The 15,020-nt window shown below is 42.3% G+C and overlaps 4 protein-coding genes and 1 pseudogene across 5 annotated transcripts; 2 read left to right on the forward strand and 3 right to left on the reverse strand.

Moving 5' to 3' along the window:
• Positions 1 to 1,323: 1,323 nt before the first annotated feature.
• Positions 1,324 to 3,585, forward strand: LOC115683879 (probable NAD(P)H dehydrogenase (quinone) FQR1-like 3). Of its 2 annotated transcripts, none has more exons than XM_056310286.1 (5): positions 1,324 to 1,438; positions 2,357 to 2,384; positions 2,511 to 2,604; positions 2,688 to 2,953; positions 3,076 to 3,585. In XM_056310286.1, exons 2-5 carry the CDS (start codon positions 2,359 to 2,361, stop codon positions 3,314 to 3,316), a joined length of 627 nt encoding a protein of 208 aa, XP_056166261.1. In that variant the 5' UTR covers positions 1,324 to 1,438; positions 2,357 to 2,358; the 3' UTR covers positions 3,317 to 3,585. The 2 variants fall into 2 exon arrangements, with proteins under 2 accessions (XP_056166261.1, XP_030464379.1); XM_030608519.2 differs by having other exon boundaries at positions 1,329 to 1,438; positions 2,311 to 2,384.
• A 1,399-nt stretch (positions 3,586 to 4,984) lies between these two features.
• LOC115683881 (pleckstrin homology domain-containing protein 1) lies at positions 4,985 to 5,693 on the forward strand. The gene has a single exon (XM_030608521.2). It carries the CDS (start codon positions 5,055 to 5,057, stop codon positions 5,484 to 5,486), a length of 432 nt encoding a protein of 143 aa, XP_030464381.2. The 5' UTR covers positions 4,985 to 5,054; the 3' UTR covers positions 5,487 to 5,693.
• Positions 5,694 to 6,173: 480 nt separating this feature from the next.
• Positions 6,174 to 8,130, reverse strand: LOC115666183 (probable LRR receptor-like serine/threonine-protein kinase At3g47570). The gene is made up of 2 exons (XM_056310168.1): positions 6,947 to 8,130; positions 6,174 to 6,799 (listed from the first exon to the last, which is right to left on the reverse strand). The coding sequence occupies exons 1-2, from the start codon at positions 7,461 to 7,463 to the stop codon at positions 6,387 to 6,389; spliced, it is 930 nt and encodes a 309-aa protein (XP_056166143.1). The 5' UTR covers positions 7,464 to 8,130; the 3' UTR covers positions 6,174 to 6,386.
• A 333-nt stretch (positions 8,131 to 8,463) lies between these two features.
• LOC130134623 (LRR receptor-like serine/threonine-protein kinase EFR) lies at positions 8,464 to 9,673 on the reverse strand. Its single transcript, XM_056309657.1, has 2 exons — positions 8,560 to 9,673; positions 8,464 to 8,471 (listed from the first exon to the last, which is right to left on the reverse strand). Exons 1-2 carry the CDS (start codon positions 9,671 to 9,673, stop codon positions 8,464 to 8,466), a joined length of 1,122 nt encoding a protein of 373 aa, XP_056165632.1.
• A 2,339-nt stretch (positions 9,674 to 12,012) lies between these two features.
• On the reverse strand, positions 12,013 to 14,868 carry LOC115666186 (zinc finger CCCH domain-containing protein 25-like; annotated as a pseudogene).
• Between the last annotated feature and the right edge of the window lie 152 nt (positions 14,869 to 15,020).

Below are 15,020 nucleotides of genomic sequence, written 5' to 3' on the forward strand. Positions count from 1 at the left end.
CTGTGCGGGATAAATCCACTACAAATCAACATATGAGATGGATCAAACACAGAGTTCCGATAGAACTAGTCATGCTACCAACTAGAAAATCGAACTTGGCCGAAAAGACATAGTTGGGATAGCTGAGGATAAGTAATTTTACATTAAAGTTGTTGATGGCCTCCCACACTGTGCTTTGACCGCAAAGGAAACCAACTTTAACTTGTTAATTTGAGGTCGTTGGGGGACCTACATTGGATCAACAACTTTCTTACTTCTTTGGCGCGTTCCCGGTGTTGACTCTTGTGATGTTGAAGTTCAAGTAATGTCATGGAGCCAACCGACTTTACCAACGGAAGGCAATTCTGTCAGCAAGCATTTGAACTAGGAGTTACGAATCATATGATAGACACGAGAAAGTTATCTCGGACGCATTCGAAAATAATGCGTTGAGCGGGAGGATCCCAATTGTTTTAGCCCAAGTCAGCCAATATCAAGGCAATTATTCGCCCGGATCCGGGATGCAAACGAATCAAGTCCATCATGACCGTCGATTACGTTGACTCCACACAATCGACAACCAGGGTGTGTTTGAGTTTATCGGCCCAGATCCAAGCAAGTCTTAACTCTAATGTCAATAACATCCGGCCAAAGAGAAGATCTAAGTAAATAAAATTCACATTTATTTCTCGATAGAACCGCTTATTTTCTGAGGAACTGCTTTCCAAGGAAATGCAACACGACACAGTATTGCCCTGACGACGAGAGTAAATAACAATGCCTTACAAGCACAAGCAACTTGTGAACTGTAAAAGGTTGTTTAGACATCACTGTTATTTTAGAGAATAATGACATAAATGGTCATTGAATTTTAACCTAATATGCAATGCAGTCTCCAAAATTTCAATTTATTCAATGTGGTTCATGCACTTTAGCCAAACGTGCAATTTTAATTTATTTAATGCGATCCATGAACTTTTGGTAAATGTTCGAACCAGTCAATAGACTATGAAAAGAATCAATGTTATTCTTCCATTAAGTTGAGTTATGGGAAAACATCGAACATCACTAGTTTGGATCGTATCGAATAAATTAAAAGTTCAAGGACGATAATACATATTGAATTAAAGTGCATGGATCATATTGATTAAATTGAAAGTTTACAGATCCTATTGCAATAAATAATAGTTGAATGATCTTTTATTGGTTGGTCGCACATAGTATTTGCGTCATTTTCCTTTGTTTTGGATAAGACCTCTCTTTGCTTCTGCTGCCACGCTCGCAAGGACAAAAAAGGACAAGACTAGCCGCCTCCCAAAGCCATCCAAAAGCGAGAGAGAGAGAGAGAGAGAGCGAGAGAGAGAGAGGGAGCGACTCATAACCCGTTTAGGCCATTTGCATTCACCATCTTCATCCCAAGAGCATTGGCAGGCGACCCTCCCTGGAACCTCAAAACCGGGTATCTCCTCCTCTTCCACCACCTGTTGGTGTCTCCGATGAATTCTTGACGTGCATGCATTCTTCTAATCAAAGTTACGATTTTCTCGAATTTGCGAATCTCGTTCGGTTCTGGATGATTTGATAATACCCTCTTTCGCCTTCAAGTTCTGGAGGCTTCCCAGTTCAGAAACTTGAATGTCCTTGATTGATGATATGTCGTGTGTGCCGCGACTGCTTATAAAGAACAAACTGTTATGGACTTTGGTTGACTACTGTCGGCTTGTGCCGTCTGGGATCATACCTCAATGTGTTTTTCTCTCCTTTCCTTTGTAGTGGGTGGAGCGATCGTTGGAATGTTTACCTTAACATCTCGGAGTTCAGTTTTGTCTTTGATTAGTTGTCCGAGTTTCTTTCATAGAATGGATACGTAATGAGTCCTACTTAAGTATTCGCCACAGGCCACAGCTGCTTTCAATGATGAAGTGGTTTGAGTCTGATCCTGTTCTTGGAAATGAGTTTTGACCTTATCATGTGTTGAGCCATTCTCACTCTATGGTATGGTATGGTGTGGGATACTTGTTCGTAGTATGTGGCGACAATCTTTATAAGATAATGGTGCATTGATTTGAGGCTTGAAGGAGATCTAGGCGAGAGCGTGCAGGGGAATCTTACTGCCTTAAGTTGTCTTGTGGAGGACTCTGCATTCAACTGTTGCCCCTTTGTCAATTTGATCAGGCTTCTTTCTTAACGAAACGAAACCTTGCACCGCAAATTTGTCTTCAGTTAACCAATTGGTTTCGGACTTCATATATAATGCTGCTTGTCTTCCGATTATTGTTGAAGACAGATGCTTAACATGCTATATAAAGACAGATGTTTATGTTCTTGCAGTTTTTTTTTGGGCTACTCGCTGGCTGACGGGGTATCTGGCTTACAGGCATGTCAACTGTGAAGATTTATGTCGTGTAAGTGTGTCAATCTCTCTGCCCTCTCCTTTGCACAGATTCATATTAGTGAAATTACATGTAATGAGTTTTGACTTGTCTATTTTATCTTTCCTTCCTTCCCTTAACTATGAATGTTTATTGAAGGTTCTACTCCTTATATGGGCACGTGGAGACTATGGCACGAGAAGTGCAGCGAGGAGCAAATACTGTTCAAGATGTTGAAGCAACACTTTGGCAGGTATTTGTCAATCAGCTAATGATCGCCTCGAAAATACTGAATGTCCATTTTCTGCCAATCTTTCAACTGATGGAATGAAACAGGTACCCGAAACGCTCTCTGATGTGATATTGCAAAAGATGAAGGCCCCCGCTAAAGCAGATGATGTGGCAGAGATCAGGCCAGAACAGCTTTTGGAGGCTGATGGCTTCATATTCGGGTTTCCTTCTCGATTCGGAGTCATGGCGGCACAATTTAAGGCGTTCTTTGACGCCACTCACGAAATATGGGAGACTCAAGCACTTGCGGGCAAGCCTGCAGGAATTTTCTGGAGCACTGGTTTTCATGGAGGTGGCCAGGAGCTTACCGCGTGAGCATTTCTTCTTCCGATTCACTTCATGAGAATTTGATGATGCAGCCATCTTTATAATTTCTGCATACAGCCTTAAATCTTGAGCACCTAGCTAATGCAGGTATGTTTGGAGTTTGCAGATTAACTGCTGTTACGCAACTAGCGCATCATGGAATGATATTTGTCCCTCTTGGATACACGTTCGGTAGTGGCATGTTCGAGATGAACGAGGTCAAAGGCGGCTCTTCTTACGGTGCTGGAACCTATGCAGCCGATGGGTCACGGCAACCCACGGAACTGGAACTTAAACAGGCTTTTCACCAGGGTAAGTATGTTGCTGAAATAGCTAGGAAGCTCAAACGCCCAAACCCCCAGACCTAACGACAAAGCAAGTAGTTGTACATTTGAATGGTGGAAATTATTTCGAAAATTCAACTACAGAGTATAGTTGATATAAACTGGTAAGTGTGACATTTCATAGTGATTTAAGTACAAGACCCGCCATTTTGTCCCTTACGTGGATACCGACGTGGTGGTATAGTTGCCGGAAAAGAAGCATGTGAAGTAACTCAGCGACAATGCGGGGGATTTCAGAAAGGTTGTTTTGAATGCACAAGATGTGAAGAAAAAGCTCCACTTCTAACCATTTATCATTGTTCTACCCTTTCCCTGATTTCGATCAGAATCATGATTAAGTAGTCTCATAGTTTTTGGGTTTGTTTGATTGAATGATCAGTCGATATAATTGATTTAGGAGCAGTTCCTGGTTCAGACAGGATTACCTAATTCGCGAGGACGCGATTTGAACATGTCCAGGCCGCCTATTGCCATGGATTCCTTATTGCTTCTTCAACAAGTCTGGGGGATATTAGTCATTCAATCAACGCGAGGGCTTAGATCAATGTACTTAAAGCCGAGGGAACAACTTCGCCATTTCGAATGGATGTTCCGGCTTATAAAGAAGAACATGATCCAATTAAATCAGATCATAGTCCGAAAAAAAAGATAGAACGAAAGAAAACTGAGTCTGATTCACAAAGCAGATTGGGGTAGGTGAACATCTTCTCCCATTTCAGTTCTGATAAATGGATTGGACTTCCAAGTGCTAACATCTCCTCTGGGAAAAGTTTCTTGGGAACAAACCATGTGACCAGTTCCTTCATCATCGCAACTCCACCATGAACAAAACGCTAATCTACCTGCGCCGGGGACAACTGTACATGATCAAGAGGTGGTAGTGTTGAATAGGAAAGTCGTGGGTCTTCACGGATTAGTGTATCTTGATGCTAACTTTGCAAGGAGATTATATATACTATGGTCAGGGGAACATTAAAAAAAAAGATCATATTTTTTATGCTGTTCTTACTTGAATGACTATGGCCTCAATGCACAAAAGCCACTAATTATGTGAAAGAAAACTACAAACTACAATTGTATAAACAGTCACTTTTTATTTGGGGAATTTACTATATACATTAAAAAATTAGTAATCACGTATACTTCTAATTCTTCTATTGTAAACAAATTATTAGCTTGATAAAGAAATTACGAGTTTCGGATTTGTCAAATTTACTTCTCCATATTAAAGTCATTAGTTATGACGTGGAGAAGCTATTTGCTATATTTGGGTTGAAAGTTATGCATCATTGCAGTAAGCTGCTAATTTCACGAAATATATTCGAGGAAAATGTAACTTTTCAACGCAAAAAAAGTTATTAACCACGGCAATGAAATTGTCTATCATACTTAATTACTTTTTGTTCCATGGGAAATGTTACTACCAAATAGCGTGGTGCGGAAAAGTTACTAATCGCTGAGCGGTGGAAAATTTAGTTTTATTTTTCCGTGCAAAGTTTAACTAAATTAAAAAATTTATTGATCGATATATATATATATATATATATATATATATATATATAATTCCTAAGCACGGTTTTCAATAAAAACTCGCACGTGAGTTTTTTTTACTGTTTTCTTCAGCGACGAACGACGTCGTTCCCGCGGCTGAGCTGACCTCAGATCAACTAACAATTCTGCGCAAGGACAACGTAGCACCTCGGATCGAACAACCCTTCTGCAAATCTCTCTTCTCTCTCTCTCTCCGTTGACCGTCGCGAGGATGGAGAGCCTCTGGCGAGCGGCGACTTTCCAAGCGCCGGACCCCGACGACTACGCCGGAGTCGAGTTCTGGGCCGAGCCGGAGCGCGCGGGCTGGCTCAGCAAGCAAGGCGACTACATCAAGACGTGGCGCCGCCGCTGGTTCGTGCTCAAGCAGGGGAAGCTCCTCTGGTTCAAGGACCCCAGCGTCACCCGCCTCTCCGAGCCGCGCGGCGTCGTCTCCGTCGGCCGCTGCCTCACCGTCAAGGGCGCCGAGGACGTCCTCAACAAGCCCTTCGCCTTCGAGGTCTCCACCAATCAGGACACCATGTTCTTCATCGCCGATTCGGAGAAGGAGAAGGAGGAGTGGATCAACTCGATCGGCCGGTCGATCGTGCAGCACTCGCGGTCGGTGACCGAATCGGAGGTAGTTGACTACGATAGCAAGCGGTAGTGCCTGTGCTCGTTCCATTCCCCGCCCGCCGCCCTTTGCTTTGTACATTAGGTATACGTTTATGCGATCCGTTTCAGGAATGTGTGTGTTTATAGCCGGTGGTTCTTGTTACTGACTGCTCTGTGCAGAAACCCGGATTATCAGGCGTACAATGTAAGGTGTCGATTTTGCATGTCTTGTATTGATATATCGCATTTTTTATTGCTATTTCTGTTGAATTTTGCTGCAATTCAGTTGGTCTCTTTGGCCCCCTCTGAATGAAGATATGGTGATTACCTTCTGATTGCTGCCAATGAAAGGATTTTTTTTTTTTAACTTTCTCTTAATAAATCCCTGATTTTGCCTGTGTTTCCGCCCATTCATCCATCATCAGTTTGTGGTGAAGTTGAGTATTTCGAGCTTCTTGATTTCACGGTAGCAGCTAGAATTCACTGAATGTTGAATTGATCAACTGGAGTTTACTTGTCATGGATGGTTCATCCCGACTGACATAATAGCTATTTAGGTATCTTGTGGATTGATCAATTGGAGTAAATCATGCTACCATCTATGCTTTACCGATGATCTTAGGAAGTATTGAGTTAGGTATCTGGGTCGGTCTGAGCGTTTGTAGATGTATTAGGACATCCCAGTGACAAACAATCGACATGTTTTTCGTGCGAGCTAATTTATGGTTTAGACTTCATCGGCAAATCTAAAGGAAGGGGATAGATAAAGTGGGCAACGTTGAAGAAGCCACCAAGGAACGAGTGCACTCCGCCATATATTATCATAAATAGTACAGTAGTCACAAAGGTACTCGCTATGGTGAAATCTCTGATGCAATTGTTGCTTAGCCAAGAACTGAAGGCTACTCTTAGTCAAGCTGTAGGAACCGTGCATCATGATCGTACGTGTTCTCTAGCCAAGGAACTTTGCCCTGATTTCAGAAAGTTCTGTCACAACATCTTTCATCTTCATGCGCTCATTAGGACTTTCCATTGAGCATAGGACTCCAAGCCTGAAGAGAGCAATCAAGCAATCGATTTTGCTCGTTGTGGCTCTACTGCTCTCGACATATTCTTCATCAAAATGGGCTCTGCTGCTCTCAACAATCTCTCTGTGACTCCGATGAGCTTGTGCTTCTTGTAGCAGTGAAGGTTCAACAATCTCTTCCACTCTTCCATGCAAAGCTATCTTAGCATATTCTTGGAGGGTCATCCCATCCTTAAACATGCCATCTGTAGGGCGTTTTCCAGTGAACATCTCCAGTAGCAGAACTCCGAAACTGTAGACATCTCCAGGCATGGATGCTTTGCCACCCATGCCATACTCTTAACAAAATGCAACGAAACTCGATCAGACATAGAGATGTTTTGATATATGCAAAAGTCATTCTGTGCTTGCTATTTATAAATCATAAGGTTGAGGCATTTCTATCCATGGAGGGTCAATATGGAGGAAGATGGTGAAGTTATTACCTGGAGGAACATAGCCGACTGTTCCCTTCACTCCTGTTGAGCTGCTTTGATTCGGTGAGCAGTTATCTGGTAAGGCACTTGGTAGAAATTTTGCTAGCCCAAAATCTCCTAGATGAGCTGTCATATCATGATCAAACAGAAAGTTGCTCGGCTTTAAATCACCGTGAACTACTGAAGTTTCGCATTGGTTGTGAAGATAGTCGATTGCCAAGGCCATATCAAGGGCTGCATTCAGTCTTTGGACAAGGCTAAGATTCCTCAAATCAGGTCGGACTTCAGACTTTGTTACTTCAGGTTGATCTTCTTTTTGGTGCAACCACTCGTCCAAACTTCCATTGTGCATAAACTCATACACTAGAGCTTTGAAATTGGCACACTGAAAGTCAATGCTTGAGCATGTGGTGATGATCTTGACGAGATTGCGGTGACGGACACTTCGCAATGCCTCGCATTCTGCAATGAAACTCTTGAAAGCTCCCTTTCGTCTGAGATTGAGTACCTTGACTGCTACCATCATCCTTTCTTCTCCAAGAATTCCTTTGTACACAGAGCCATAACTTCCTTCTCCAATCAAATTCGAAGATGAGAAGTTATCGGTGGCTTGCTGGATCTGAAGATACGAAACTTTTGGAAAGTGTTCTTTGATGGATGGTTCTGAAGATCGTTTCCTTCCAGATTTCCTCGGCCTGGTCAGACTAATCACGAAGCACGCTAAAAGGAGGAAGCACAAAACGGTCTATGGAATCACTAATTTAAGAGTTCTCTGCTTCTTCTTTCTGTGGATTTTGCATGGAGGTAGTCCTAGTTCCTCTGTACCCCCACAGAGGCGGCTGTTCCCAGTAACTGTTATAACACTGACATTCCGAAATAACCCATCATGCGGTACTTCTCCTTCGAGGTTATTGAATGATAAGTTTAGATCCTGTAGGAGAGTGAAGTTCTGTGGTACTTCAGAATTTGACCAGATAACTTGTTCCTTCCTAGGTCAAGAAGTTGAAAGCTTTTTAAAGCACTGAGAGAGGAAGGGATGCTTCCTTCAAAGAGGTTGTTTCCCAGATCAAGACGCTCTAGCATTGTGCATTCCCCCAATGTAGTAGGAATGACTCCCGACAACCTATTGTCAGAAACATCCAATTCTACAAGGTTGCTCATATTACCCAGCTCTTGGGGCAGCGGTCCATTTAAGAGATTTCTAGCCAAATTAAATGAAATGGACATGAAAGGAAGGGTAACGGCCTCTGCTGGTATTGTGCCAGTGAGGTTGTTACTGGACTGGTTAAGTGTTTTGAGTCGACAGCTTCCTATACTAGAAGGTATATTGCCTTGTAAACTATTTTCTTGCAAGAACAGTCTTGTCAACTGGCTAATGTTTCCAAACGAGGGAGGAATTGCTCCAGAGATATTGTTGTGGGAGAGGTCGACTTCTAATAATTTGTGAAGCTTTCCAATGTTTTCAGAAATTACACCTGTAACAAAGTTCCTAGACATGTCCAAGCGAGTTATACCTTTCAAGCTTTCTAGTCCACTTGGAATTTTGCCAGATATCTGGTTTGATCCCAATAATAGCCATCCGAGCTCACTTGAGAAGTTGGAAACTGAAGGAGGTAATTCACCTTCAAATTGGTTCGTGCTTATATCCAATATTTGGAGTCCGCTACAGTTGGTTAAAGAATTCATAAAACTGAAGCCGTCGTCCTTCAAATTTGTCAACTCATTCTCATGGAAAACTAATCTGCCAAGCCTCTCTAAGTTTCCAAGGTTTAGAGGTAGGGTTCCAGAGAAACTATTGTCGGCGAAGTCGAGTTCTACCAGTCCTGTTGCATTGGGTAGCGAAACAGGTATTTTGCCTGTGAAGCTATTTCTTCCAACATAAAGCCCTTCTAGATTAGGAAGAGTGAAGCCAATATCAGGCTGAATTTCACCATGCAGTCTATTGTTTCCCACATCAAGAATTGAGAGAGAAGTAAGATTATAAACTGATGGGGGAATAGTCCCGGAGAAATTGTTTCCAGAAATCTTCAGAAAATTTAATCTTGACATTTTCCCAACGGCAGCGGGGATGGTACCTTGTAGATGGTTATCTGAGATGGCAACTTCAAGCAGTGAACTTAAATTTCCTAACCATTCTGGAAAATTTCCTGTCAGGTTGTTATCGGGAACTAGAAAACTAATCAGTTTGATTAGCATACTCTTCGGTTCGACTAGGATCTTACCTGTTAACTTGTTGCTTGTCAAATCAATGCCCAGAAGTTCTGAACAAGAAGTCAAATTGATAGGTATCTCTCCCTCAATAGCGTTATAGCTGAGGTTGAGGAACTTAAGTCGGTATAAACGACAAACCTCCGGAGGGATCTGACCCCGGAAGCCATTGCTGGCGAGGTAAAGATATTGGAGGAAGGAGAGATTTCCTATGGATGGTGGTATCGTGCCGACCAACTGATGATCCATTAGGTTCAGAAAGGTGATCCTTTCTTTGTGCCGGCGGCTACGTCTTACACCAGTCCAATTACAGAAAGGCAGAGAATCATTCCATGAACTCATCACCCCGAATGGATCGTAAGCTATGTGGTTCTTGAGGGAGATCAATGTGACTTTGTCGGGTGCATCTTCAGAGTACGCCGCCGTTGCTGGGAAAGACATGCATCTCGGGGGCATCATGCATGTCAGAATGCTCAGAAATATGGGAATGCATAGACTGGTGCAGTCCTGTGAACAAAGTGCTCTCATTGCGAGGAATTACAAGATTGCGATAGAGGAGGAAGTTTAAGGTCTAGCGTGGGACAATGAATTGCATTGGCATATTGATATTGGATCTGCCAAGGATATCACGGGGAACTGCAAAATAGCGTAATTTCCTTGCATGCGCTGCCCTGACAGCGATAGAAACATCCACATCGGAAGACTTGATGGTCTGACTGCACGTTCATGACTCGGAAGAAAGTAAAATTTTGCGAGAAATTTTGTTCCCGCCAGTTCTGTGCATGTCATTCCAGCGCTATCAATCATTGCGCTCGAGGACTTACTAGTCATAGTCAAGTTTGTATGAACGAGGTGAGGCATGACTTTGCTAGTGTGAATGTGATTAGGTGATACAGGGACCTTTCTTATTACAACTTTGTACCGTGTGGGATCAATTGGTTAATAAATCTCAGCCGTTGGATGACGGTAACGTATGGCACACTATTCTATCTTAAGAATTTCGTGAGATATAGGACTAGCTTTTATAGAAATTACATGAGGATCCATAGTCAATATCAGTGCTCTATTCTACACCTACAAACAATCGAAAGCTGTGGCTTCAGCATGTAGGTGACACGGTCCCCCCTTTTGATAGATGGCAACTTACTAGCAGGTTGCGAATTCTTGTAGTTACGTACACGCTTTCTAGTTCTTCCGTGTCGGCAAACGTGTTGCATCGTGCTCCGCCAAAAACGAGTCGTCGCACTGTGTAAACTGGGAAGAGTGAATTACTGCATCACTTCAAGTAATGTTAGATCTCACATGGACATGCGAAAGGGATGGGTATGGTTATAATTTCCGTGCGCTTTTTTGGGTAGTGGTAGGTTAGTCTCCAATCTAGGACTCATGTAGGAATGAATGTTGTGCTTATTTTACGGTCGACTGTCGCTTCAAGTTGCTCGAGTCTTCTGAGATATTCTCCACCCACAGTAAGTCAAGATTCCTTTGAAATGCCATGGCACACTGGAGGGACATATTTGTTTATTTCAGATTGTCCCCCACGATATTTGTTATTCATTGGAGCTTTTTCGACTAGAATGCGTCCCACTCGCAATTGTGCAGCACTAGGCGGGGCATCGACTTTATTCATGTAAAAGTCATAGTCAGTCAACCCTTTGCTAGGAAGGAATTAAGCAGGCTCGTCCAACGGAAGAAGACTATTATTGTCTCCTTGGTCACCAGTTTCGCACGATTCATGATGCTTTCTGTGCTTTTCCGAGGCGATTCCTTGCTCATTTGGGGCCCACTGAATCGGATCGACCACAACGGTTGATCATGCGAGTGCTATATATATGAGCCGCATATATGGGTGGTATGTGATCGATGGGTGTGATCTGGTCCGAATCTGAATCAGAATTGCCCTGTATCTAAGGATGGACGTAACGGCTTAAAAGGGCTTCCTTATTGTCTTAGAACTCAGCTTTAATTAAGCAGGCATTAGGAAGAGTGAAGTCTGAACTGATATGCTCAAGAACGAGCTGAATTGGAAGAAATCAAATTTTGCGAAACTTTATCGATAATCAACGTGCAAATTCCGGTGCTGAAATGAATTTTAAAAGTATGGGTACTAGTTAATAATCTTATCGAAAGTTTTCCACGTTGCCACTCAAAATAGTTTGTCATTCATGCTTCGGCAGCAGGAAACTGAGAACGAGAGGTGATTAATGCCTCGAGTAAAAGCTATGTCATGCCCTCAAGGATTAGTCTCTCGCTCAGAATAAGTTTCTAATTTCTGCAATAAATATTGTTAATATAGACAGGTAAATACTAGTAAATGTGCAATTGACATGTCCAGGCTATAAGGACGAACATGCAAAGGGGTGTACTTATCTGAGTGAATACAGTGGGGAGGTTTATTCAATATCGGATCTCCGAAAGTAAGAAATGAACACGAACGAGCTACCTAGATTCAAGGTAGATGAATAATTCTCCTGAGTATGCTTCTTTTTTGTTAGGATTCTCACGGCTTGTGCCTACTCGGCGGGTGAATAGAGTGGAAAATAGTTCGGATAATTTTGTCAATCACAAAAGCGCATGGTAACTATCATTTTGATTTCTTAAATGAATTAGTAAGTTTCTGACACTAGTCCATCCATGCAGAGTTCAGTAACTTTTTATATGTGTAAGTAATCATCTCTTGCCTCTTCCATCAAATTTGCTTTCTGATATGAAAAAACCAAGCCATCGAATACCCTGGTTTAGCTAATGCAAGCACTAGGAAAAATCCTCGTCCACTCCACAGCAACTGGATAGGGATCCATCTCTCTGAGAAGACTACGAAAACAAGGTTCGTTCATAGCAGGAAAGTCACCCCTCTATGCAGAATTATCATCTCTCCTTCCGATGACGAGAAGATGGTTTTCTGTCATATGTAGACCTACTATCCAATTCGCGCTTCTTGGATCGACTCTCTTCCTTCCTCTCATAACAGTCTCTCGATCTAGGCTTCGTATCGTCATCATCATGCCGTCTCGATCTCTTTTCTTCTCTCCTTCTGGGCTCATGATCATCATCATACCTTTTAGTCCTTTCTTCTTTCCTGTCCCGGTCTTTCATACCTCGCTCAACATTGTCATTATTCCCGTCCCTCCTGAAGTTCTTATCCTCCCTCCTATCAAACCTCCCTCTTGACTTTTGTTCAAAATCATCAGGATCGTGCCTTCTTGATTTTCTGTGCTCCTCGCCTTCACGGCCTGCCTCCCTCTCCTTTGCAGTGAAACTCGAATCCATACTTCGTGACTTATGGCCATCTCGCGCTCTAGATTCAGGAAGACCGTTGCGTGAGAGACCACTAGACCTTTTCTCTCCCCTTTCTGGACCATGAAACTTGTCATGGCCCCACTGCCCATCCTCATCCTTGGCACCCCAGCCAGTGTTAGCAGCTCTCTGTTCATAGAAGATCACCAAAAACGAACCCATCAATTAATAGACCATAAGCAGGCTTGAAAAAAAAAAACATTCAATTTACTTTCAAATAGAATGCTCAACACAACACAACAGACAAGTTAATATCTCTACTAGTGTTCTGATTATATAGATTAATGGTTCCCAGCTTGGCACGAACGGCAGTCACTTAAAGGTGTTTAACACTGTTCAGAATCAAGAGCCCTATAAAATTTTTATCAACCAATGCGTAAATTGCCAACTGAATATACTATATACAGAGACAATCCATGAACTCTCATAGAAATGTATATATATGTTCAATCAGACCGTAACTCGTTGCATTTAAAAGGACGATCATTGCAATTTAACAAGCAGAAAAGTAAGGAAGAAAAACCTTTCAATTCAAGCCATCCGTTCCCTTGCCTCCTAAACCAAACCAGAAGAAACAAGAAAGACTAGAAAATTCCAATACTTTCTAGCTCCAGCCAGTAAATTTGGTATTACATCAAAGGGATCACAAAAGAGATTATACTATCTACACCTTCTCCAGTGAAAAGAAAGTCTGAACCAACTTAAGTGCAGAAAAGAAATGCTAACACAGACTTGAATTCGAGGTGCTTCAAGCGTATTTCCTAGTCCAGATTCCAGAAGAATAAGCATCTCAAGTGCATCCATTATATGTTCCAAGAAAGCACTAATAACGGTAACATCAAGCTGACATTAAAGCATCTTACTTGCTCATCATGTGAAAATTTGCACCCAGCTCCTCGAGTGCACTCGCCTCTTTGGAAAGCACGGCACTCTTTCGCTGCTCTTCCTCCTCATCCTCTTCTTCCTTCTTCTTATAGTTGTTGACATGGTCTACTCTTATAATTCTACCCAGTACTGATGCTCCATTCAGATTATCTAACCATCAATCAGAATCACGAGAGCTTAAACAATCAGTATAAACCAAACTCAAGATAACCAGCCACAAAGCACAACACGTTGCATGTACATGGAGAGAGAGAGAGAGAGAGAGAGAGAGAGAGCAACCTACGGCAAGGTTTGTACTCCGCTGATCCTCGTACGCAATGAATGCAAAGCCTTTTGATTTACCAGTACCCTTGTCTCTAACTAGGTTTACATCGACGATCTCTCCGTACCTTCAGAAACCAATTAGGAGACTAATTAATCATTTTCAAAAGCCGCCATGAAGGCTAAAAATAAACATGAATGATGTGAATTTTTGTATCCATTAAATAGATGATGAGGCAAGAGATCACATTGAAACGGCTTTATCGTACCCCTTGATAAAGTAACTGAAGAAAACCAAGTATCAATCACAGTTCTACTAAAAACTTGGTTTCACAAATCGCAAGACATCAATTCCACAAAAATATGATTTAATCTTCAAGAACTGTACATACTACACTACTTGGGAAACCAAAATATTCGAGAACTTAGGCTGTCTAAATATGCACCCAATGCTAAAACTTTCTCTACTCCACAGTCTCCACAACCTGGACTGAGTATGCCAACTAACACAGAGAATCGAAACATTGGAGCAGCTGGTGATTTCCCAACCCACAGATCAGAACTCCACATCTTAAAGCCTGGAAATCAGCTAAGAATGCAGGACGGGTCTATAACATGCATGTGAAATGTGTAGATGCTCAGAAAAAAAAATAGAGATGATTGAGCAAAATGTCAGTATGCAAGTCCGAAATTCTGGTCCTCCCGACACCTCGCAAAGTGGCAAAGTCGAGTCATTTACTTGAATTGGGTCGTTTCAAGTCACCTTCTGATCACAGTTTGTAAAAAATAACTAGAGTTTCGTGTTCTTCATCGCCGATTCGGAGAAGGAGAAGGAGGAGTGGATCAACTCGATAGGCCGGTCGATCGTGCAGCACTCGCCGTCGGTGACCGAATCGGAGGTAGTTGACTACGATAGCAAGCGGTAGTGCCTGTGCTCGTTCCATTCCCCGCCCTTTGCTTTGTACATTAGGTATAGGCTTATGCGATCCATTTCAGGAATGTGCGTGTTTATAGTCGGTGGCTCTTGTTACTGACTGCTTCGTGCAGAAACCCGGATTATCACACGTGCAATGTAAGGTGTCGATTTTGCATGTCATGTATTGATATATCGCATTTTTTATTGCTATTTCTGTTGAATTTACTGCAATTCAGTTGGTCTCTTTGGCCCCCTCTGAATGAAGATATGGTGATTACCTTCTGATTGCCGTCAATGAAAGGAGCGTCTTCTTTAACTTTCTCTTAATAGATCCCTGATTTTGCCTGTGTTTCCGGCCATTCATCCATTATCAGTTTGGGGTAAAGTTGAGTATTCAAGCTCCTTGATTTCACGATAGCAGCTAGAATTCACTGAATGTTGAATTGATCAACTGGAGTTTACTTGTCATGGATGGTTCATCCCGACTGACATAATAGCTATTTAGGTATCTTGTGG

The sequence above is a fragment of the Syzygium oleosum genome, unplaced genomic scaffold, assembly GCF_021117445.2.
Source record: "Syzygium oleosum isolate NSW1041296 unplaced genomic scaffold, Sole_v2.1 Sole_v2.03, whole genome shotgun sequence".
NCBI lineage: Eukaryota > Viridiplantae > Streptophyta > Magnoliopsida > Myrtales > Myrtaceae > Syzygium > Syzygium oleosum.